The sequence below is a fragment of the Anoplophora glabripennis genome, unplaced genomic scaffold (assembly GCF_000390285.2).
Source record: "Anoplophora glabripennis isolate ALB-LARVAE unplaced genomic scaffold, Agla_2.0 scaffold1420, whole genome shotgun sequence".
Taxonomy (NCBI): Eukaryota; Metazoa; Arthropoda; class Insecta; order Coleoptera; family Cerambycidae; genus Anoplophora; species Anoplophora glabripennis.
This window is the reverse complement of record NW_019417494.1, coordinates 1-25,783: the sequence shown is the minus strand read 5'-3', so window position 1 is coordinate 25,783 and position 25,783 is coordinate 1. Positions and strand designations below refer to the sequence as shown.

At 32.2% G+C, this 25,783-nt stretch overlaps 1 protein-coding gene across 1 annotated transcript in view; it reads right to left on the bottom strand.

Annotated features, from left to right (window-relative positions):
• The window catches only part of LOC108915389 (death-associated protein kinase 1-like), a 34,092-nt gene extending 8,655 nt beyond the window's left edge, over positions 1–25,437 (bottom strand). The window contains exons 1-13 of the mRNA XM_018721409.2: positions 24,990–25,437; positions 24,485–24,597; positions 24,002–24,134; positions 23,795–23,949; positions 18,628–18,926; positions 14,189–14,307; positions 12,583–12,793; positions 8,715–8,956; positions 8,426–8,497; positions 6,769–6,960; positions 2,722–2,922; positions 2,477–2,659; positions 726–956 (exon numbers count right to left, since the gene is read on the bottom strand). Coding sequence (XP_018576925.1) covers positions 726–956; positions 2,477–2,659; positions 2,722–2,922; positions 6,769–6,960; positions 8,426–8,497; positions 8,715–8,956; positions 12,583–12,793; positions 14,189–14,307; positions 18,628–18,926; positions 23,795–23,949; positions 24,002–24,134; positions 24,485–24,588 — 2,142 coding nt within the window. The 5' untranslated portion in view covers positions 24,589–24,597; positions 24,990–25,437. The remainder of the gene's footprint in view (positions 1–725; positions 957–2,476; positions 2,660–2,721; positions 2,923–6,768; positions 6,961–8,425; positions 8,498–8,714; positions 8,957–12,582; positions 12,794–14,188; positions 14,308–18,627; positions 18,927–23,794; positions 23,950–24,001; positions 24,135–24,484; positions 24,598–24,989) is intronic.
• Positions 25,438–25,783: the final 346 nt, after the last annotated feature.

The following is a 25,783-nucleotide window of genomic DNA, read 5'->3' as shown; positions in this document are numbered from 1 at the left end:
ATTTACAATAATGAATATTTTTTCGTGGAATTTGGTACAAACTCAGTTGAGGGGGAGCAGAATCGAGTTTGTAATCAATATTTAAATTTAAAAAATCGCTTACCAATTTTTCGTCAAAGGACCCCACACGTTTCTTGTGGAAAATGGGTTTCAGCTATTTTTTTGAAACTGCAAAATGATAGTTCACAACACGTCGATCAAAAGTCTCAATGGGCACGATAACCCATATATTTTACTACTGTAGTGGGATCTATCTATCTACTAGGCTTCCCTGTAAGATATTTTATTTTTTATTTATTTTTTCATCTTCAATGTTTATATACCGCCAGGCTCTCGTTATGTTGTGTATGATAGTCTTTTTGAGGCTTTTGCGTCGCTTGAGCCATTGTATAGTTCTAATATTATTATTCTAGGCGATTTTAATATTCTGGGTTTTTCTTCTTACTTGTTGAATGATCAAGCTGACCAAACATTGCTCTCCNAACATATGTTAGCAATAAAGTCTTCGAAACATAGATTGAAAATAGGAGTGTTTTTCAAATTGGAAGTCCATTTTTATGGTCTGAATGATTTTTTTATTAAATTCTGTAGGCACCATCTAAAAGAGCATCTCCAACATTTAGTCTAGTAGGTTTGATTTAATTCCTCGCCCGAGTGCAATGGTGCTCCTTGTTCAAAGATACCTTCTCGAACATCCAATTTTGAGCGTTAATGGATTAACTTACCTGTGCAATTGTAAGCATAATTTGTTCCAGAAAATAAAAACAAGATTTCGCAGTTTCAGTTGGTCCCCTTATTTTAACTTCTATAAATTGGGTGCTACGTTCATCTTCTTCCAGAGTAATGAGGCTTTCAAGGTCTAAATTGCACAGTTTTGAACCTAAGTACCACTGGTATAAGTCTGAGTCGCCATCATTGTTGCTGTAGCTAGATAGTGTTGCTCTTCGTAGCTCAACCTATGTGAATGTTATGTTAAGTTACAGTCACTGTCGTAAACCATTTTCAAAATTTAATTATCATTTTTTCAAGCGAAACTCAATTGCCAAGATATGGTTTGGCCAATTTTAAACGGAGATACTTATAGTCCAACCTCCTGAACACAGTCTGAATTTATTTTCAGGTATCAAAGCCTACTATTTTTTTTACTGTCAAATTTGACCGATATTGATTAGCAACTTTTTTATTTAAAATTTTACTGTTACTGGATTCCATACCCCTCAATTGGGTATGTACCAAATTTCATAAATATTTTTTCCAAATTGTAAATTTAATATTGTATTTTCCCCATAATTTCTTTTCTGTTGATAAAATTATAAAATATTAATTTAAATTTACAATAATGAATATTTTTTCGTGGAATTTGGTACAAACTCAGTTGAGGGGGAGCAGAATCGAGTTTGTAATCAATATTTAAATTTAAAAAATCGCTTACCAATTTTTCGTCAAAGGACCCCGCACGTTTCTTGTGGAAAATGGGTTTCAGCAATTTTTTTGAAACTTTGCAAAATGATAGTTCACAACACGTCGATCAAAAGTCTCAATGGACACGAAGCTCTAAAACCACCCCCAACCCCCCAAAACCAACGGTCGGGGAAGCAAGTAACAGGCTATATTGGTGGATTGCCTAACCGATATATTTTACTACTGTAGTGGGATCTATCTATCTACTAGGCTTCCCCGTAAGATATACAATCATTTGGCAGGCTTTGGAAGGGGTTCTGTTTGAGGGGTTGGGATGGGGGTGTAATTCAGGGGCCGAAGGGGTTTGTGTACTGATGGTTTAGATCACTGTGAGATAAAATACATCATCAAATGGTTTCATAACCCGCGGTAAAACCATAGCGTGCGGGCTTTGGTAGGGGGTGGTATTGTGAGGTTTGGGAGTGGGGGTATAATAATTATCGGGGTTTTGAAGTCGTGTGAAGTGATGGTCTCAGTGGCTGTAGGATGAAATGCACAATCAAATGAGTTCACAACTAGTAAAAAGTAATAAGGTACATGGCTGGCTTTGGTAAGTGCAAAAGTGAGAAGGGGGTAGGGAATGGAAGGCTCGTTTAGGCGATCCACCAATATAGCATGTTACGTGCTTTCCCGACCTTTGTGGATGATTTTAGAGCTTCGTGCCTATTGACGCTTTTGATCAAAGTGTTGTGAACTATCATTTTGCAAAGTTTCAAAAAAATTTCCATAACGTGTGTGGTCCTTTGACATGAAAAAAAAAAAAAAAAAAAAATTACAGTCATTGATAACTGAAAACAAATTTAAATTTTATGTATGAGTTTTTTAACTCTATAAAGAAAGACCCAAATTAAATTGGACAACAAATATGTTGGTACAAAGTTGTTTCCATCTAAAATTGGTTATATTCTATAAAAATCACCCTGTATAATTCACGAAAAATAATAAAATGAATTAATATTACATTCAGAAAGATATTTATATTTATTCTATGAAAAAATAGGGATTTTTTTTATACCTGAATATGCGGGAAAACTGATTTCAACAAATGAGAAGTCCCTGGGGATGTGTACAGTCGAATGCCACCATAACATGCTGAATTTTCAGAATATCTAGGATCACCTGCATCCCACAACCCTTCTAGCGTTTCTGTGTGATTATATATGGGAAACTCATATTCAACTTCACCCTCTATATCGCACTGAAAGCGAGTAATAAGATCCATTTACAAAGTCACTATAATTTGTATTTAACCACTTATACCTGTACACATAGATCTAAAGCTTCTAGTAAATCTAAAACACCCAAAGCATCACACTGATTAAAACTGGCCTGGAAGTCTTCTATGGTGTACACTCCGGTCACTCTAGCGTGTAACAAAAATTGGGTAGAAAGCAGTTCTCCTATCAACTGATTTCCCAGCCACGGTACAGATATAACAACTAAGTCTTGTATACAAAACACCTGAAAATAATAGTTAACCGTCTCTGTATTGCAAGGAAATTAATATTTTTGTTGCATTGTTATAAGAATTTTGTAGAAACAATTTTTTTCACAGTTACAGAGTTTTGTAATATTGCACCGATAAAATTTTACGTGTAATTAATTCTTTGAACAAAAATATGGAGAAGGTGATGAAACTTATTATTTTTTTCTCACTTATTTTACACATTTTTAAAGACAATCCCTTCAATTAGGTTCAATCAATATTTTTTTGAGTAGCAATGATATGTGAAATTATTGTTGTGATGACAACAAAATGACAAAACATTGATAAAACATCTTTTTGATCTCATACATTTTTCTGTCTCCAGCTATGTCGCTGGTAATCATTAAAATGTAACTTAAATTCTCATACTTTTGCTGGAATTGTAGCTTGTCAAAAAATAGTAAAACTGTATCAGTGTCAAAAAATAAAATATTTACAGATCTCCATCTAAAAATACTCGAAAGTTGAATGAGTGCTGAGATCAATCATGTTTTTTTTTAAAGGTTTAAGCCTTAACTCCGTCATTTATAGTATCATTTTAAAAAACAAAAAATTATATGAAATGGCTCTAAATACACTATAGAGTGAGCCTATTGGAGTGTATTTATTATTATTATTATTTTTTTTTTTTGAAAAACGATAGTCAACTTCTTTTTTTAAAATGGCAATATTGGTTTTTTTATTTGTTATTGTGCAGATTTCTATTCTGAATTCAACGATGTATATAAAGTTTACTTTTGTGAAACATGTATTATGAAAAAGCATGAAAATACAGGGTGTTAATCGTTAGATTCAGAAAATAAATCTGCACAATAATAAATAAAAAAACCTATATTGACATTTGAAAAAAAAGTTGATTATCGCTTTTAAAAAAAAAAATAATAAATAAGCTCTAATAGGCTCCCCCTATAGTGTATTTAGAGCCATTTCGTGCAATTTTTTGTTTTTTAAAATGAGACTATAAATAACGTAGTTATGGCTTGTGACGTTTTTTAGGCATCCTGTACAATAAAAAGGTAAATAAAATTACTATGCAGAGAAGTTTAAAATATTATTTAAAATAATTTAAAGTTTTTAATAAAATGTGTTTGTTACTATTTTGTTAAAGCACTGACTATATGACAATTTTTTTGTCCATTAGCATGTTTAACAATCACAGAAACACTTTATTTCATACAAATTGTGCTTTGCTGCAAAAAGTTGTAAACTTCATTATATAAAAAAAATAAGGATTATCAATAGGGCTGCCAGAACTGAGCCGTGGGACATAGGCGTAAGCATTATTTATTAAAAAGCAACAAATTAAATTATCCACAATACTCCACCATAAACACCAACAGATAGGAATTAATTACACAACATAAGCGCAATAACAAAGGCAATAGTATACTAACATGACGTGAATGTGAAAAGCATTCTGAGGCAGCGGCTCACGCATGTCTCAGTTGACCCACTTGGAACGCCATTGAATTGCGGCTCTCTCTGGCAGCCTTAATTACCAGTGCATCTTCGAAGTTAGTAAAAATATATATTTTTTTGCATGTTATGCAACATAAAAAACAAAATAAACAAGAATCTGCAAACTGAACATACCTCACCCATAGAATGAAGCTGCTGAAGCAACTCATGAATGTGATCATCAGAAGCTAAAAGATTTACTTGATTCCTCAATAAATCAGCAAAAACAGACTGAGCCAATACAGGAAATTGTTCAAAATCTTTCTGTAGTGTAACTAACCAAGTCAAAGTATTTTCTAATAGCCCAGTCCATGTACCTATAGTTTGCTGAAAGAATTGGTATTTATTGAAGGATATAAATACAAATCATTGCTCTTATTGAGAAATGTAGTGAATTGTCAGATATGTACAATTTAAGCGAGGATTATTATTTACATGGTGAGAAAACTGTACAAAAATTAAAAGGCGCTTTTCACATCTTTTTTTTTAAATATACACTGAAATTAGAAATATGACCGTTTTCATAAAAAAAAAAACAGTAGTAAAAAAGACAAATATAAAACTTTTCACATATAAAATAATATTGTACATGTCATTTTGTCATTTTAAGAAAGCCATAAATGAAAATATTTTTATGTNCAATTATTATATATATATATTGAACTATAGTTTTCGAAAGTTTTATCACTTTTTGTTTATAATTGACATTTTTACAGCAACTTAAAAAAATTGACGTTTTATACCGTTTTTTCGATCTCTCGGCTTTGTTATTGCAAATTTCGTAATCGGGCCACCGACATTTTGTAGCTATTTTTATTACAAATAAAATCATATCTTAAGCATTTTTTCGTACAAAGTCACCCCCTGAGTTATTTAAAGAAAACTACTAAAAAAAATTTTTTCACAATTAAATTAATAACTTTTTTTCCTGATAAAATACTTTGTCAGCAAATTAGCCTGTTATTGTACTCATCATTTAAAATAGACCTGTGTAGTTATTTCCGGGTTAACAAGGTTTGACACAGTCCGAACCTCTACTAACTGGACTATGTTGATAAAACATCTTTTTGATCTCATACATTTTTCTGTCTCCAGCTATGTCGCTGGTAATCATTAAAATGTAACTTAAATTCTCATACTTTTGCTGGAATTGTAGCTTGTCAAAAAATAGTAGAACTGTATCAGCGTCAAAAAATAAAATGTTTACAGATCTCCATCTAAAAATACTCGAAAGTTGAATGAGTGCTGAGATCAATCATGTTTTTTTTTAAAGGTTTAAGCCTTAACTCCGTCATTTATAGTATCATTTTAAAAAACAAAAAATTATATGAAATGGCTCTAAATACACTATAGAGTGAGCCTATTGGAGTGTATTTATTATTATTATTATTTTTTTTTTTTGAAAAACGATAGTCAACTTCTTTTTTTAAAATGGCAATATTGGTTTTTTTATTTGTTATTGTGCAGATTTCTATTCTGAATTCAACGATGTATATAAAGTTTACTTTTGTGAAACATGTATTATGAAAAAGCATGAAAATACAGGGTGTTAATCGTTAGATTCAGAAAATAAATCTGCACAATAATAAATAAAAAAACCTATATTGACATTTGAAAAAAAAGTTGATTATCGCTTTTAAAAAAAAAAATAATAAATAAGCTCTAATAGGCTCCCCCTATAGTGTATTTAGAGCCATTTCGTGCAATTTTTTGTTTTTTAAAATGGGACTATAAATAACGTAGTTATGGCTTGTGACGTTTTTTAGGCATCCTGTACAATAAAAAGGTAAATAAAATTACTATGCAGAGAAGTTTAAAATATTATTTAAAATAATTTAAAGTTTTTAATAAAATGTGTTTGTTACTATTTTGTTAAAGCACTGACTATATGACAATTTTTTTGTCCATTAGCATGTTTAACAATCACAGAAACACTTTATTTCATACAAATTGTGCTTTGCTGCAAAAAGTTGTAAACTTCATTATATAAAAAAAATAAGGATTATCAATAGGGCTGCCAGAACTGAGCCGTGGGACATAGGCGTAAGCATTATTTATTAAAAAGCAACAAATTAAATTATCCACAATACTCCACCATAAACACCAACAGATAGGAATTAATTACACAACATAAGCGCAATAACAAAGGCAATAGTATACTAACATGACGTGAATGTGAAAAGCATTCTGAGGCAGCGGCTCACGCATGTCTCAGTTGACCCACTTGGAACGCCATTGAATTGCGGCTCTCTCTGGCAGCCTTAATTACCAGTGCATCTTCGAAGTTAGTAAAAATATATATTTTTTTGCATGTTATGCAACATAAAAAACAAAATAAACAAGAATCTGCAAACTGAACATACCTCACCCATAGAATGAAGCTGCTGAAGCAACTCGTGAATGTGATCATCAGAAGCTAAAAGATTTACTTGATTCCTCAATAAATCAGCAAAAACAGACTGAGCCAATACAGGAAATTGTTCAAAATCTTTCTGTAGTGTAACTAACCAAGTCAAAGTATTTTCTAATAGCCCAGTCCATGTACCTATAGTTTGCTGAAAGAATTGGTATTTATTGAAGGATATAAATACAAATCATTGCTCTTATTGAGAAATGTAGTGAATTGTCAGATATGTACAATTTAAGCGAGGATTATTATTTACATGGTGAGAAAACTGTACAAAAATTAAAAGGCGCTTTTCACATCTTTTTTTTTAAATATACACTGAAATTAGAAATATGACCGTTTTCATAAAAAAAAAAACAGTAGTAAAAAAGACAAATATAAAACTTTTCACATATAAAATAATATTGTACATGTCATTTTGTCATTTTAAGAAAGCCATAAATGAAAATATTTTTATGTATAAAAAAAAATTTTAAAAGTTAATTTTTTTTATCGAATTTCAGTGTTATTTGTTAATTACTAGCTTCTATATTTATCAAACAGATCCAGTTCAATAAAATTTTATTCACAGGCTGAAACTGAAAAGTAGTAATAACTACTTATTAGAATAAGAAAAATGGTGTAACATATACACCTACATTTGTTTTTTCAGTGTCCAAGAAAAATAAGATATTTATATACATACTTTTTTCGATTAATATTACATTTTATGAAAGATTTTCCAAAAATTTATTTCCGTTGTGAAGAAGGTAGGTTAAATATTTTGAAGGAATTGAATACAGTGCTAATATATTATTATTTGTGAATAAAATTTTATTATTTGAGACATGAAAAAATTGTGGCGTCAAAAAAAAATTAGACATTTACAAAAAGTCGTTTATCTAAAAATATTTAACAAATTTTAAAAAATTATTAGTAAATATAAAAATAAAGAGCAGCTCATACAAAGTGTGTAACTTTGAGTGGTGGTCATATTTATACAGAGGCTTCCTTTAATTTATTGTCTTTAATTTTTCAAATTCCGTCGCAAAAACTTAATTTTTTTTAACCTTTTTTTTAGTAATTTCGGGCCCCGCCGCTGGACAAGCTGGTGTAACCTCAAATAACGGCGCGCTTTAGTCGCAGCGCATTCACAAAACTCTTTGGCACTCGTTACTTCTTGCTTTGTCACCGTTGATGTTGACCAGCACTATCTCCCTCACATGCATTGTAGGTTGCCAACAATCTTGTTATAAATACATGAGTATTACAGTGGCGGCATACACAAGGATTAAAGTGCAATTTAAAAAATTAATTATAATTCAACTATTTATTTCATTAGAAAAAAAAAAATCAGATTTGTATTCAGGGGAACAAATACTATTACAACTAAAACATTGCCCCTCACTTAAAGTTACACCCTCTATGTATTCATTTAATTAATTTTGGTTTAATTATTCGCATAAAATAAAAAACCATTTTATATCATTCTCAAATTATTTACACAATAACATAAAACAAAACAAAGTTTTACAAGACTTTCTGTAATTATCCTCAAAAATGCTAAGCTAAAAAAAATCTAAATTATTGCAATGTATAAAAGTCACAAAGAACTGGGACGCCACACAAAATACCTTTGAATTTTGTGATGTTATTAAGTCATATGTCCCTCTTTTATGAAAAACTGATTGAACATAAACTTTTTCCTGTAAAAATGAACTAAATCAGATACACAGAAATTAAATGAAATAAAGAAATACATTTTTATTTGCATGTGTTAATAAATTAAGTAATGTCACAAAAAACTTTTACAATAATATTTGCAGTAGTTTTAATAGTTGCGTTAAGTCTTTTTAATATCACTTTTACATAATTTAAACTTATTGTTACATTAAAAACAATCATTTTTAATAGAAAGCTTACCTGGATACAGTCTTGTTTTAAACCAGATAATAATGTTTTTAGCTGCTTAAAGGCAAACGAAGCAGGGACATTTGAATCCATAATTATAACATTAGACATCAAATTGGGTACATGTGGAAGCAATTTCTTAACTGTTTCTAATGTTTTTTGAGCATCCGGACATATCCATTCGCCTTGTTGTGTTTTAACAGCTCTTGTTAGATCCACATGTGTTGCTATCAATAAAATTTGACCATATTCCACTAAGCACAAGTAAAAAGAATGGTTAAAGTGTATATACTTCAATGTGTTCAGCTGGATACAAAGATGTAGGATGTATACATACTACATACAGTACAAGAACGCACTGACAATACTAACAATAATAATACTGACAATATTAATATTATCTACATCTCTAGGAAGATAGGGGCCGCCTTTTCCAAGAAGATCTGCAGTGTATACATCATTCTGTGTATATATGCAATCATATTATACTGAACAAACGGAAAGACACACCACTCACACCAGTACGAGGTTAATGGAACACATGTGTCACTTAAAAAATAACATCGTAGAAAAGTCAGCAGTTGTGGAATACAAGGCAGATATAGGACAGACAACAGATCTATGTAAAACCAGAATTCTTGTGGCAGCTCTGAAGATTTCGTCCAAAACTCTTCAGAAAAGTAATAGAAATCCAGAATAATAGAGATAATTTCAATCGACAGGAAGGATTAGAATTATATGGAATTTGTCAAATGACTCATCTGCAAAAATCAATGGACTAGTGTACACAGCAAATATAAATACCAACCAGAGGACTTAATATCCAGTTTCAAAATCTCTTCTGGAGAAAATTGTTTGACCATTCAGAACTGTCATGGAAACCTACAAACCACATAGGAACAATTGACCGTCAGGCGAATAAATTTTGTTCTGCTGCTTTAAAAGAAGATATACCAAACTATAATAACGTTATTTCCCAAAAAACCATCAGTTTGTAAGGTAACTTCTAAACTTTGCAAACAATTTGATTTAATAATTAACATTTGCACAATAAATCATTTTTGAATTTCCAATAACATAATTTTTTATTTTAAAACAGTAAAATATATTTTCTTCATCTGATTTGTCAACTGCATGTTTTTCCCATGGTCTACATCTCGGTTTACATGGTTGTTTTTTATACATATTTTAAAACTGCTTTTTCATGCTTTTGCAAAATAAATACCATTTGACAGAAAGATTTAAAAAATAAAGATTCTACTTCCTGTATCCACTTGAATACAAGATATGCTGTATAATATATATTTTTTTAAATCTGCTACTTACTTGAGGGTAGGTCGGCAGATTGTCTTGCAAGTACAAAATTTAACCAATAACAAACTTGTTGTACCTGAGTAGAAGGAGAATCGTCTAAACTAAACAATATAGCAGTCATAGTATATGGTGACGGCCACAAAAAATGATGATATACTGGAAAGTAGCTTTCCTGACCTGAGAATTCCCATATGGTAATATCACCAACACTTGATATGTCCATCTATACCAAAAAATATAATCGATATTAACATAACTAAACTCATTACGTGTTAATCCCAAATTAAAACATAATAAATCAGCTAGGTTTTCATAAACATGAAAATATAAACAATCTCATTTTATATGGGGTGTTACAAAATGTAGGTGAGGGCAAAAATAATGGCACTTTTTTATATGCTTTTTCATTTAGGTTTCCCTCTTTCAATAGTTGAACATTTTCCAGGCTGGTTGCCATGTCTTCGGTTTAGACTTAATTTTTTCAAGAGACATATCATTTTCTTTAGAAGAAACTAGAGACTAAGTTCTTTAGCCGTTTATTTGCTTTTGGTCCATGGCATCACGGTAACAACTTGAAGTCAACGTCTGTGACGTTCTGATCTTTGATTTTTATATGTCATTTCTAAATTTGAGATAATTCAAAGAANAGATCCACATGTGTTGCTATCAATAAAATTTGACCATATTCCACTAAGCACAAACAAAAAGAATGTTTAAAATGTATATACTTCAATGTGTTCAGCTGGATACAAAGATGTAGAATGAATACATACTACATACGGTACAAGGACGCACTGACAAGATAGGCCTCATCTTAAGGAAAATATTAATATTATCTACAACATCTCTAGGAAGATAGGGGCTACCTTTCCCAAGAAGATCTACTCTAAGGCCCCAGTGTATACAGTATTCCATGTATATATGCAATCATATTGAACAAACGGGAAGACACACCACTCACACCAGAACGAGGTTAATGGAACACAAGTGTCACTTAAAAAATAACATCGTAGAAAAATCAGCAGTTGCGGAATACAAGTCATATACAGGGTGTCCCGAAATTCATGCAATAAAATTTGGTCACAGGTTCTTAGAACAAATTTAGGGGACCCGTATTTTTTATTTTTGCCAAGTGGCCCCATCTTTCGGAGTTACATCTCCCTGAAGTCTGGCCCTAAGAATAATCTTTTTTTTATATCTCAGAATCATGTACGAGAATCACTAAATTTAATACAGAGGGGTTTTATGACATGTGGAATCAAATGGTGCAACGTTTTTTGGCGGGGAATCCCCTTAAGACAATTTTTCGTTGGCCCCCTTGTCTTTGAAGCCAAAAATATTTGGTCGCATATTTAAATTTCTTAAAAATTATCAGTCCACTAGAAAGCCATTAAAATTATAAACTTTTTGTCACTTTATACTTTTTTCGTAAAACGGAATGTTTTCGAGAAAAATGTCAAAATGTGATCGAATGCAAAACGTAATTCGCCATTTTCCTCAAAAACATTGCGTTTTACGAAACAAATATCAAGAGACAAATAAGTTTCAATGGCATCTAGCTAACTAATAATTTAAAATAAAATCAAATTTGCGACCAAATTTTTCTGGTTCCAAAGACAAGGGAGCCCACGAAAAAGTGTCTTAAGGGGGTTTCTCGCCAAAAAGCGTAGCACTGTGAGATTCCACATGGCATAAAACCCCTGTGTACCAAATTTAGTGATTCTCATGCAACAGGATTTTGAGATATAAAAGACTTCTTAGGGGCAGATTTCAGGGGGCTGTAACTCCGAAAGAGGGGGCCNATCGTAGAAAAGTCAGCAGTTGTGGAATACAAGGCAGATATAGGACAGACAACAGATCTATGTAAAACCAGAATTCTTGTGGCAGCTCTGAAGATTTCGTCCAAAACTCTTCAGAGAAGTAATAGAAATCCAGAATAATAGAGATAATTTCAATCGACAGAAAGGATTAGAATTACATGGAATTTGTCAAATGACTCATCTGCAAAAATCAATGGACTAGTGTACACAGCAAATATAAATACCAACCAGAGGACTTAATATCCAGTTTCAAAATCTCTTCTGGAGAAAATTGTTTGACCATTCAGAACTATCATGGAAACCTACAAACCACATAGGAACTATTGACCGTCAGGCGAAAAAAAATTGTTCTGCTGCTTTAAAAGAAGATATACCAAACTATAATAACGTTATTTCCCAAAAAACCATCAGTTTGTAAGGTAACTTCTAAACTTTGCAAACAATTTGATTTAATAATTAACATTTGCACAATAAATCATTTTTGAATTTCCAATAACATAATTTTTTATTTTAAAACAGTAAAATATATTTTCTTCATCTGATTTGTCAACTGCATGTTTTTCCCATGGTCTACATCTCGGTTTACATGGTTGTTTTTTATACATATTTTAAAACTGCTTTTTCATGCTTTTGCAAAATAAATACCATTTGACAGAAAGATTTAAAAAATAAAGATTCTACTTCCTGTATCCACTTGAATACAAGATATGCTGTATAATATATATTTTTTTAAATCTGCTACTTACTTGAGGGTAGGTCGGCAGATTGTCTTGCAAGTACAAAATTTAACCAATAACAAACTTGTTGTACCTGAGTAGAAGGAGAATCGTCTAAACTAAACAATATAGCAGTCATAGTATATGGTGACGGCCACAAAAAATGATGATATACTGGAAAGTAGCTTTCCTGACCTGAGAATTCCCATATGGTAATATCACCAACACTTGATATGTCCATCTATACCAAAAAATATAATCGATATTAACATAACTAAACTCATTACGTGTTAATCCCAAATTAAAAAATAATAAATCAGCTAGGTTTTCATAAACATGAAAATATAAACAATCTCATTTTATATGGGGTGTTACAAAATGTAGGTGAGGGCAAAAATAATGGCACTTTTTTATGTGCTTTTTCATTTAGGTTTACCTCTTTCTTTTAATAGTTGAACATTTTCCAGGCTGGTTGCCATGTCTACGGTTTAGACTTAATTTTTCAAGAGACATCATTTTCTTTAGAAGAAACTAGAGACTAAGTTCTTTAGCCGTTTATTTGCTTTTGGTCCATGGCATCACGGTAACAACTTGAAGTCAACGTCTGTGACATTCTGATCCTTGATTTATATATGTCATTTCTAAATTTGAGATAATTCAAAGAAACAATTGAACTGAAATGAAGCCTTAGAATTACTTTCAAATTAATAATTACTCGTACATAAAAATCAAGGATTAGAACTCCAGTGACTATAAATCGTGTAGCAGAGCAGCATAGACCAGAGCACATAGCAAAGGATCAGAGAAGACGGTCTTCAATTTCAGAGATTTTACTGAAGAAAAGAGCAATATGTCACTGGAACTGTCAAAAAGTCTAAACCGACAACTTGAAAATTGTTCACCGATTGTCAAAACCGAGCTACTTTTTGAAGAAAGGGGGATTAAGCTTCAAAAACATGTCCTTGGGTTTCTACCTCAATTTATATTTATTATTTAAGTAGAAAATTAACTTTGCAAACCTAATTCTACTTTCTTTTTATTATTTTTTGCACAAAACAATTAATTTTAGGTCTAATTTCTCTAGAATTAGTTTATTTCATCAAAGTTGATATTTCAAAATACACCAGTTGTTTTAAAGACTAAACATAGCATAAATAAAAAAGTTCTTTCTCATTCTTAAGGTTAATTAAGATTAATTTAAAAAAATTTCCCAAATTACTAATCAAATTTAAAAATTTCAAATAAAATATTTTGAATTTGAATTAGCGTAATGATTTTAATGTAAAATAAAAGTACACGTGACAGTAACAAAAAACGTACTCAACCCCCGTTCTTGCATTCGTACTTTAATTTTTTTTAACCACGATTATATAAAAAGTTACTAGGGAAAATATTATATACAAAACTTCAATCCAATATCTACCTTAAAAAACAGTTATTAATAAAAATCTTGTTGACTTTGACACCCAATATCATGAAAATGAAGCATTTAAATGGAAAATGGTTGTAATGAAAATCCTATTATTTTTGTCCAAAATGGTTAACTGCTTGACCTATCTTTTTGTAACACTGTATTTTAATATTAAAAAGAGTTGTTACTATCGTTTTATTTAATTAATAATACAGCTTGACTTACATTTTGTACATGAATTCCATTAGTTGACTGATAATTTCCGGTAGATTCAAAACTTAAAGAATTTTGTCTAGAGGTAACATCCATTTCAATTTGTGTATTTATAGGAGAAGAAGGCCTCGCTAAAATATGTTTACTGAATTATTAGTAATATTAAGTTAATATTAAAAAAATAATAATAATACAAATTAATTAGCATAAAATGAGAAGGCATGGGAAAAATGTAAATGCATAGTTATTTTCTAATAAAACAAAAATTATTTTTATTATTGGAATATGCTTTTTATAGTACATTGTGTAACGAGTGGGGAAAAGCTGCCAATAGCGCCACGCGGACGCAGTTGACACACGAGCGAAGCGAGAGAAAACGCCCACGTGGCGCTATGGCAACTTTTCTGAACGAGTTGCACATACTATTTTCTATCACGGGCGCTCGCTATGGGACCTATAGTGTAGGGGGTTAGGTGCACGGAAAGTGCTAGATAGTACAACAGCGTGATGTTATTTTCATAGCGCAACGCCCCAGGCTGTTGTACTATCTAGCACTTTCCGTGCACCTAACCCCCTATACTATATGTCCCATAGCGAGCGCGCATGATAGAAAATATTTTATGTGCCATTCACTAAGTAGTTTTTATTACAGCAGTTACCAATACTGACAGATTCATGTGGTTACAGAGAATTTGTTGAATTTATATTAGCCATGTTTTATTTACTCAGCTAATCTCAGCTATTCTGAATTCTATTTTGGTCAATAAGTGAGGTTTCAAATAAAGTAATTTTGACAGGTGAAGATTATAGTTTTATAAATAACTTTTATAACCTTTCTGTCACCTTTAATAATTCTGTAGAATAAGGTAAATAAGATGAAAATATTAAAGCATATATTTATAATGAAATTACTTGGTATACCAATTTATACTTGGCACCACTTTAAATATTATTAATCTACTGCAAATAATGCCCAACATAAATTCAAGCACATTGCAAGATGTGATCTAGTATCAGTTTAGTTGTTAGGACAGTAAAACTAAACAAATTTCATTTCAGCCTTGTAATGTCCAAATGAAAAGGAAAGCAGACTTGATAAAACGATGTAATGAACCAGTATAAATTTTCCGTTTTATGCAAGGCCGTGGGCCATTTATTTATTAATTAGCGTAATTGGGCAAGAGCAATTATTATCCGCGAGTCGAGCTGAACCGTCCGTTTGCCCCACTCTGTCGAGGGCCGCGAGCATAATCCCACCAAGACTCCTACTTAGTTAACGGGGGATTGAGGCAATAAAACCAGCTTTCCTGGACAAAAATCCTCAGTTCGCTGCCAGAACTCGAAGAACTCCAGTACCAGCCTGAGGACCACCCCGAGGACCTGAAACTGACCAGAGACCGCCATCCGACCCAAGGAGTTAGCCACTGGGAGTAACCATCCGGAATAAGTAGGCAAATTGTATTTTCCTATATTCGCTTGTCCTGTTATGGTATAAGTCTGGCCGTTTTGAACTTTGGCAAGACAGTACGACCACAGGGTTGTCGGCGAAGGTTTGGCTGGGTATCCCACCGCCCTCGTTCGACGAATGTTGTCCGTTACATCAACCGAACTACTGGTTTGGCTAGGTATCCAACCGCCAGTGGAAGACGTTGAGTGCAGGTCCGTACGGCAGCAGCGTTATCGGCGACAGTTTGGCTGGGTATCCCACCGCCCTCGTTCAACAAACGTTGTGAGCCCCTTTACTGAAACTGCTGGTTTGGCTGGGTACCCCACCGCCAGTAGAGGACGTGAAGGTGTCGACGTGTACAGCAGCAGCGTTGTCGGCGAAGGTTTGGCTGGGTATGCCACCGCCCAAGCTTGATAAACGCTGTAAGGCACAATTACCGAAACTGCTGGTTTGGCTAGGTACCCCACCGCTAGTAGAAGATGTTGTGTGTCGGCTGTGCAACGACGGATAGACCCTCGAAGTTTGGCTGGGCACCCCACCGCTTCTGGGAGAAATCTGTCGCCTGCCCCACATTTGAACGCACACGTCGCCCAGAGTTTGCCTCCTGTTAACCAACAAATTCATTTTCCTGACTACCGTTTGCTTATTTATGCCCGTTGTAAACTGCTTTGCTTAGCTTTTTCTCCTTGACTGGTTGCACCTCCGCTTAATTTCCGTCGCTTTGCTAGAAACCGCCGCCAATATTTATTGGTAGAATTAGGGTAACCCGTAATTATTTTTCTCTGTTTCAGAGCCATTTGGAAACGACGTATTTTATTGATTATTTATTACTNTCCCTTTCTAAAACCGAATATTATTTTGACGTACCGTTTCTTAAAGTATTAGATTGTTTATTAAGTAAACCAAGCGCCTAATACTGCGTTTTTCTACCGTACCAATTTTTGTGTCCTGATATTTGACTACGTGCTAATTTTGTATTTATTTACAGCACCGAAAAACCGCATAGGCATTTTAAATCCGTCGTAAATAATAATTGCTCTAACCCATTTTGTTTTGATTACACCGCTAGTAAATTATTTGTATATTTCTGATTTTAGTTAGTTATCATAATTGTAATTAGAATCTATTTTATTATTTTTAAAATAAATCTAGTAAATATATTTCCAGTTGTCTTCATTCTTAACACCGATAAGATTGATAAATTCCTATCAGTAAAAAGTTGCAGTATCTTTTTGTGACCTACACTGATAAGTCCGTTTATTTTAAAAGGAAATAACACTACACTCAGAGAATTACTTTGATTAAAAGTAAGAGAAATATAACAGACCCCTGGATTTAAACTTTCTTCACTGCAGTTAGCTATCCCAAGTACTTACTCTAAACCGAGGGTAGGGTTCATGTGGAGTTTCCCCCACGTAAGAGATAGGGAAACTGGCGCCCGAGACAAACCGAACAAAAAGATTTTAACCCGGAGTATGTTCCTGTGACGTCACTCACCACTGCCGGCTGCCAACCACTGCTGCCTATAAACTAGTAGTCAAGGGTCGTCATAAAATTAGGCGTCCAAACAGGGACGTCAGTGACGTCAATAAATATACTAAATTAGAATTCAAAATTGCATTTAGAGTGGGTAGTCTACCGAGGGGCGGCCACAAGTAACGTCTGAACCAAACCGTCACCACCAAAATCAAAACCAAGTAAAGTACGTTACAACGAGATGGAAATGCAGGTAACTTATCCCCTTCCACTACTTTGCCACTGCGCATCCTACCTTCAGGGCTTAAATGAATTTAGATTACTTTTACTACCTATCCAATAACAATTTTCTATCACCAATTAAATATAANTTACTGTAATTTAGTAACCTTATTTGTTCTTCCCTTTCTAGCACCGAATATTATTTTGACGTACTGTTTCTTAAAGTATTAGATTGTTTATTAAGTAAACCAAGCGCCTAATACTGCGTTTTTCTACCGTACCGATTTTTGTGTCCTGATATTTAACTACGTGCTAATTTTGTATTTATTTACAGCACCGAAAAACCGCATAGGCATTTTAAATCCGTCATAAATAATAATTGCTCTAACCCATTTTGTTTTGATTACACCGCTTATAAATTATTTGTATATTTCTGATTTTAGTTAGTTATCATAATTGTAATTAGAATCTATTTTATTATTTTTAAGATAAATCTAGTAAATATATTTCCAGTTGTCTTCATTCTTAACACCGATAAGATTGATAAATTCCGATCAGTAAAAAGTCGCAGTATCTTTTTGTGACCTACACTGATAAGTCTGTTTATTTTAAAAGGAAATAACACTATACTCAGAGAATTACTTTGATTAAAAGTAAGAGAAATATAACAGACCCCTGGATTTAAACTTTCTTCACTGCAGCTAGCTATATCCCGAGTACTTACTCTAAACCGAGGGTAGGGTTCACGTGAAGTTTCCCCCACGTAAAAGATAGGGAAACTGGCGCCCGAGACAAACCGAACAAAAAGATTTTAATCCGGAGTACGTTCCTGTGACGTCACTCACCACCGCCAGCTGCCAACCACTGCTGCCTATAAACTTGTAGTCAAGGGTCGTCATAAAATTAGGCGTCCAAACAGGGACGTCAGTGACGTCAATAAATATAGTAAATTAGAATTCGAAATTGCGAATTAAGATTCCGTTTAGAGTTGGTAGTCTACCGAGGGGCGGCCACAAGTAACGTCTGAACCAAACCGTCACCACCAAAATTAAAACCAAGTAAAGTACGTTATGACGAGATGGAAATGCAGGTAACCTATTGTTCCCCTTCCACTATTTTGCCACTGCGCATCCTACCTTCAGGGCTTAAATGAATTTAGATTACTTTTACTACCTATCCAATAACAATTTTCTATCACCAATTAAATATAAGCAGGCATGCCCTTATATGTGCCAGAAATTTCATCATAAATGGTAATTGTTATACCTAATAATATCTACATTTACGTTTTGTATTAAACACTTACATTTGTTACTTTGCAAGGAGCTGGATCTCCTAAAAAGCGAGCTAAACAACCCAGCTCCTAATGATTTAATAACTGCTGTTTTACCAACTCCACAATGACCTAAAAGCCGGAGCGATATTCTTAAAGCTGGCCTAGACGTAGGAACCAATTGTCTGGCAAACACGTCCCTCTGACCAGTAGCACGCAGACGATCTAAAAGCTCTGCTATATCATTGTGACCATATTTCAGCGCAGTTATGTCTGCCCTAATATTGTCATAGTTACGTACATCAATATTGCAACCTGCTGCACAAAGACACCTGGAACATGTTTAATAACATGTAAAGACAAAATTAATGAACAGCTAAAGTGTGTACTTTATACAGAGTGTTCCATTTAAGGACCCACACAGAACAGGTGGATCTATATTAAGTTGATTTGTTTAGAAGTTAGATGGCATTAAAGTTTATAGCCCAATGAGTTTATAACCCTAAATTGCTTTGGGGTGCATCATAAAAATGTGTTGTGTTTCGTTACCAAATACTATTCTACAATGAAAGTTAATATGAACTGTACAAGCAATTTTGCTAATAACTCCTTACATAAATTTCTATTTGATTTTAAAAAATTGTATTGGAATCGTATTCCGCTGCTATCGACTTGTGAGGTGCTAGATATAGACAAGAAAATAGAAAATTTCTTATCTTTCTGTCTCTTTATTAGTAAATAAAAGAAGAAGAGGACAGTGGTATAAGATTTTAGTTGAGCTTCCTATTAATATACGCAGCGATTAAAGTATAGTCTAGCTCTAGCATATCAGTTGTCTGACAAATTCGTTTCACTTCTAAACATTTTTAATTGCCAACTGATACCTTACAAAAATAAAAAAAAATATGAGTCAAATTTTTTGCAACATTATTTTACTTTATAGTATGTACTTGATATATCATCATGAATTTCATTTATATTTGATAACAAATATGAAAAGATCACCATTTTGCTTATGTGGTTTGGTTAAAAAAAATTAATCCATTAATTTCTGATTTTCTTTATTCTGCCAATAATCTTTAATACACTTGAAATAAAAATAATCACAAATTCAAATTGGATATCACAATTTACAGAATGAGAGAAATCTGGGATGAGTATAATTACTATTTACTTTTAAACTGAATTATAGTCTGTAGGATATTTGTTGAGAGAATTCCAAGAAAGGAATAAGCCAATAAAGTTCTGTTATCAGACCCACAGTAACAATTTACCGTGGCATGGGCGGGCCTAAAAATTTTCCACCACTGTCTTTCTACCTTGGGTGTTGAATACAGTAAAGAAAGTCATGCAGGGGTCTTCTTAGAATTCTATCAATAAATATCGTACAGATTCGTGATCATTTCCATTAATGAATATTTGATTAAAAGTTTCTCTATTCTAAAAAATATTAATTTTTAATATCAAATAAATAAAATTTTTGTGGTAGTTAATTTAGTCAATCAAAAATGCACTGGTGATAAGAAATAAAATAATTATTTATGCAAAAATCATTAAAAATATAAAACAAATTACAAGAAAAAAATTTGAAATAATTTACTTTTAATATAAAACTACTACTACTATACCAAATATCATTTAAATCAGAAACGTTTAGTTTCAATTTTGTCAAATTTAATGCCATCTAGCAGTTAATAATGAAGCACTTTAGTGTAGAAGTAAGTTGTGTTAAAACCCGAATTTTAGACAATGTCATGTAACATTGTTATTAATAGGTACTTAGTTTTGATGTGCACCTACTTTTGGCGATATACAGGGTGTCCTGCATAAGAACTGATATGGATGTACAACTTACCTGTCTATATACAAAATTGCATCCAGGTGGAGCTGTACGCCTTCAAAGTGACGCCTCAAATTTCGAAAAAATTAAGGGTTATAAATTGCCCTTGCACTAATAAATCTTGTTTTTTTTTTCAATAAAAACATAATTAATCGAAGTAAAGTATATTGAGTAATTAAAATATTTTGGGCACACCTACATGCACCTACTCTGTGTCGGTTCTTATGCAGGGCATCCTGTATATAGATATGTATATCGTCATTGCGCCATCAAAATGCGACATGTGCATATTTTCAGCAAAACGCGTTAAGTGCAGAATTCTATAAACGATATCAAACCGCATTATCTGGTTAAAAACAGCCATCTTCTTATTTTCTACAGAAAAGTGACTGTCTGCGTTAAAATTAAAAATAATTGTTATAATCCTTAAATAAAAAAGGCCAAGAAACAGTTTTTTAACTTGCTGCTTCATATTAAGGTAACTAAACTAAACTTTATAGACACATTCAATTTTCTCTAAAAACGTTAGTAGCTTTCTTACCTGACTCTTTTTATCAATTAAAAGTCAGTGTGTTAACTTTTAAAATAGACCATGAATATAATAAAAGTGCTTACATTATTTCATTGCCTCATCTGATTAAAAAATATTGCAGAAGAAGGTTTTTTAATGAACATCTGTTAATTTGCATACATATACCTTATGTATACTGATAAAATAGGTGCTTGAAGGCGCAACGACAATATATGTTTACATTAATATGTTTGTTTTTCTTTTTATCTATTTTGTTCAAGATTAAACTCTGCATGAAAACTGGCTGAAAACATTACTTTTTTAGTTGTCCTAGGAGGATGTCATAATGTTACAAGATATAGAGGCGAGTCAAGTAGGTGTAAAAAATTTAACCGAAACTTCTCGTCAAAATAAAATAATTAGTCAAATAAACCTTTGTACAAAGATACAGCGTGTTGAAGTTCAAAAAAAAAATTTTTCTTAATATTTCCAAAATTATGTATCATATTGTTTTGACATTTGGTGTAGTAAATGTCATTGTCAATTTCAACTCTCCTGCTGTGAAGAACCAGCAAAATACTAAAACTCATGCTTGAGTAAAAATTAATATGGATTTACAAAAACAATTACTCAAATAATACTTCTCTACCAAAATGGTGTCTTAAAATAATATAGCCAAGCTTTGATATGCGACAAAAGCACCTGCTGTCATTAACAATTCATTTTAAAATGTAGTAAACAATTGTTGAAAATTCATCTACGCGCATATGCATTTTTTTTTAAATGGATAATTTTACAACAAGAGAAGTAGCTGAGATCGTTTATGTGTATAGCTTTTGTCAGGCAAATGCTTTAAGAGAATACCACTGCAGATTCCCTAATACAAGAACCCCAAATCATCAGGTATTTGCTTCCACCTTCTACAGTGAGCTTGGTATATCAAAATCTCAAGGAGCTGGAGCTCCGCAGAGACAAAATGATGTAGTTGTAATCCGTAATTAATGCAATTTTAGATAATCCTAAGTGTCGAATTTCTATGCAATTAAAATTTTCACAAAGTTTATGCAGGAAGCCTAGCTTTGCAGCCTTACTACTAAACAGGTGTTCAAGCTCTTCATCCTGGGTATACTGAGCAAATATACTTTTTTGTCAGTTATTAATTAATTAATTAATTAATTAATTTTATTTTGCCTATTTTATGGATCGTTGAAGCAATTTTTACCAGAGATGGTATTACAAATTTTCCATCATTATTAATTAGATAACCCACATGTTAAAGCAAGCAGAAGATTTCAGAAACGATTTTCTATCAATATATTTGGAAGAATCTGCAAAGGTTCTTTACTGGAATTGCAAGAACTCGATAATCACACGAACATGAATACTTGCAGGGACTTTCTTGAACACCATCTTCTGCATGATGTACTAGAAAACATCTCGTTAAATATTAGACAATAGATGGTCTTCCAACATGACGGATCATCTTCATCACAATGGCAGATTCATTACAGAATGGTTAGATAATCATTTTGGTAGTAGAAGAATTGGGCAATTTGATCCTGTGAGATGGCCTCCAAGTCCTGCCTTAAATCCACTACATTTCTTTTTATTCAAATTTTTAAGGTAATGAATTTACCACATAGTAATTAACAGTAGAGAACACTTACAGGAATGAATTAGTTGATGCAAATGAGATTTACTGGAACAGTTGTTTAATTCTAATATAAACGATTATGAGCCTATATTGTTTCAATACATCATTTTAGTAGACAGCTATTAAAAGTTTTTATACATCCATATTATTTTTAAGCATTTTATTGAAAATATGTAAAGATGAGGTTTTTTATACAAAGTAAAATGAAACCTAAATCTAAAAAAATGGATTATTTCCAATATTAGTCAGCGGAGCAATATATTTTTTTTAAGTTCCCCATAGTGGTGATTATGTGTCACTGACTTTTAGTATTCTACTGGTTCCTCATAGGAGAGCAGACAATTAACAATAACATTTAATAGGTACACCAAATTTCATAACAATTTCCCTGGTAGTTTACTTGAAATAGCCAAATTGTGTCAGATTGTTTTGTTTCTATTGGTGAAATTTATATCGTTTCTTCTGCAAGATACTTTTACAATACTTGCATCAGACTTAACCAAATAAGTACTTGAGTCCAAAAGGGTGAATTAGTATAAGTCAAGTACAATATATCTTACTTAATTCTAATGTAAGTCTGCAACATAGTCACTTGCTTAAATTTACCTCTTTGGGCTTAAGTGCCCTGAATCAAATCCATTGAAAACTTTGATCAAGGCAATTGCACAATGGATCTTGCGGTAAACCTGATGCTGATTTCAGCAGTCTTGTATAAGTGTCTTTTGCAAGATTTTGCTACCAGGGTTGTTAAGCCGTTCTAGAAATATTAAGAAAATACTCTTTTATTTATGAACTTCCTCACTCTGTATTTTTTTAAGGGGGCATTTTGGAACAAAGGATTATTTGACCAATTATTTTGCTCTGGAGATAATGTCTCAGTAAAATGTTTTACATCGATTTATATGACTCACCCTGTATGTGATGAAATATCAACATGTAAAAATATGTATTTTCTTTGAAATTTGGCAACAATCCCCGCCACAGACTATTAACAAGGTTGCCATCATATTTTATATGTCGCACTGAATTTCCATTAAAGTTTGTCACTTTTAAACCTGGGACAACCTCTATAAAAATAAATAAAGGTAAAATTTTACACTTTACAAATTAAGTGCAGTAAATAATTCAGTAGGTACTCAGGAAATTATTTTTTTTTTTTAATTGTTTAGTTAATTGAAAATTAAATCAGGCTTACCTAACAACAGATATGTGACCATTTTTTGCTGCTAAATGCAATGGAGAGAGGCCTTTAGCTGTAGCCACTTCTACACTGCAGCCTAAAGAGCATAATGTACGCACAATTTCAAAAAGGCCCAGAGCACAAGCTATATGAATTGGATAATCTCCATGCTATAAAAATAGAATAATCAATATGTATAAAAAATATATATAGTAAACTCACTGAATCCTTCATTTCAAAGTCAGATCCAGCTTGAATTAGTATCTGTGCTATAGCACTATGCCGCTTACGAAGAGCTAGATGCAAAGCAGGGTCTGGGCCTACATCCAGCTCTGTACCACTTTCTATTAAATATCTAAAATATTTTTATAGATTATTTTACAGTTACTCTTGAACTCTAAATCACCTAATATATGAAGAAATGTGAAGATAATGGAAAAAATATAAATCTCTACTTAGGTATACAGGGTGTATCTTAAGTGATGATTTTAATTTCAAGGGGTGATTCCTTGTCATATTTTAAGCAAAAAAGTGCACTTGCGGACCGATGTTCATATGCACTTTTTTGCTTAAAATATGACAAGGAATAACCCCTTGAAATTAAAGTCATCACTTAAGATACACCCTGTATATTTAGGTGACTCTTAATACTACAACGACATGGTTATTATTAGTTAACAGAGAGATATGTATATATGTACTTACTTAACTTGTTCTACAGATCCCCTTGTTACTGCAAATTGCAATGCGGTATACTCAAAAGATTCAGTTGGACTGTAGGAACACCCTCTGCTTAAAGGGGTACTCATTTTGAATTCCTAAAATAATTAATTCAATAAATAAATCACATCTTGTTGAAAGAAAATCATTATAAACTTTTGTTCAAGTAGCTTAGTAAGAGAATTGTTATAAACATTAGCTTCGTAAGCTTACTTAAGAGTGAGTGATAAAAATTGTTTAAATTAGGTACCTACCTCAAAATTGAATTATCAGAAACAACTTCATCGTTCAAAGGTATACCTAAATTATATCTATGTAGGTGCATACCAACTTATTAAGTGTACATATTTTTTGTACCAAATAATTAATTAGAAAAGTAGGTACCTATTATGTTTAATTGCAAAGTTATATAACCATTATGCAAAAAGACATTATGAGATGGATAATTATCTATTTTTTACGGAATAAATATACACATTTTTATACTTACCTAAATTCATTAAAAAGCTAACTGATGCTATATTTATAGGTTTCCATTAATTTACCAGGCGTTTAGAAAAGCACTAATCTTAATAATAATGGTAGCAGCATTTTTTCTATTATTATATTGTTTGTAATCATAATACTTATTTAATATAAAATTAACTTTATTTTATTATTGTAGCCTTTCTTATTACTACGCATTTAATCGAGATTAAAATAGGTACAGAACTGAAATACATACTAGAGAAAACAGCTGTTATTGATTTACTTTTAATAATTCAAACACTGACAGATGCGCGCTTTTTGTAAACTATCCATGTAATTAGAGGTATCTCTTAATTATTACTAGATGCTAGATCATATGCTAGATGCACGAAGTTCTCTTATTTTTTCTAAGTATTCTCTTCGCCATTTTACAATTGTTTCGTCTTTTTCAACGAGCATACTATTCCAATTCCGTTTCACATATCGAAAATTCATGTCACGGATTATTCTTCTAAGAACTTTATCAGAAAATTAAGGAATGTTTTCAGCTTGCATTTTCTTTATCGTTTGTATTTTATTTCTAAAGAAAAATCTATGAATTTTTCTACGTATGAAGTACTTCACGTCATTATCGACTTCTATTTTCTTCCTCCCCTCGTGTTTCCACTTTTTTATCTTTGGATTTACTTCTACACTATTTTTGTAATTTTTTCATTCATATACATTTTTTGCCATAGAATTTTTTTAGCATTCCACGGTTGGGGCGTTTATGACCGCGCGCCATTATTCTATGGCTAGAAATTGGCCTCAATGATT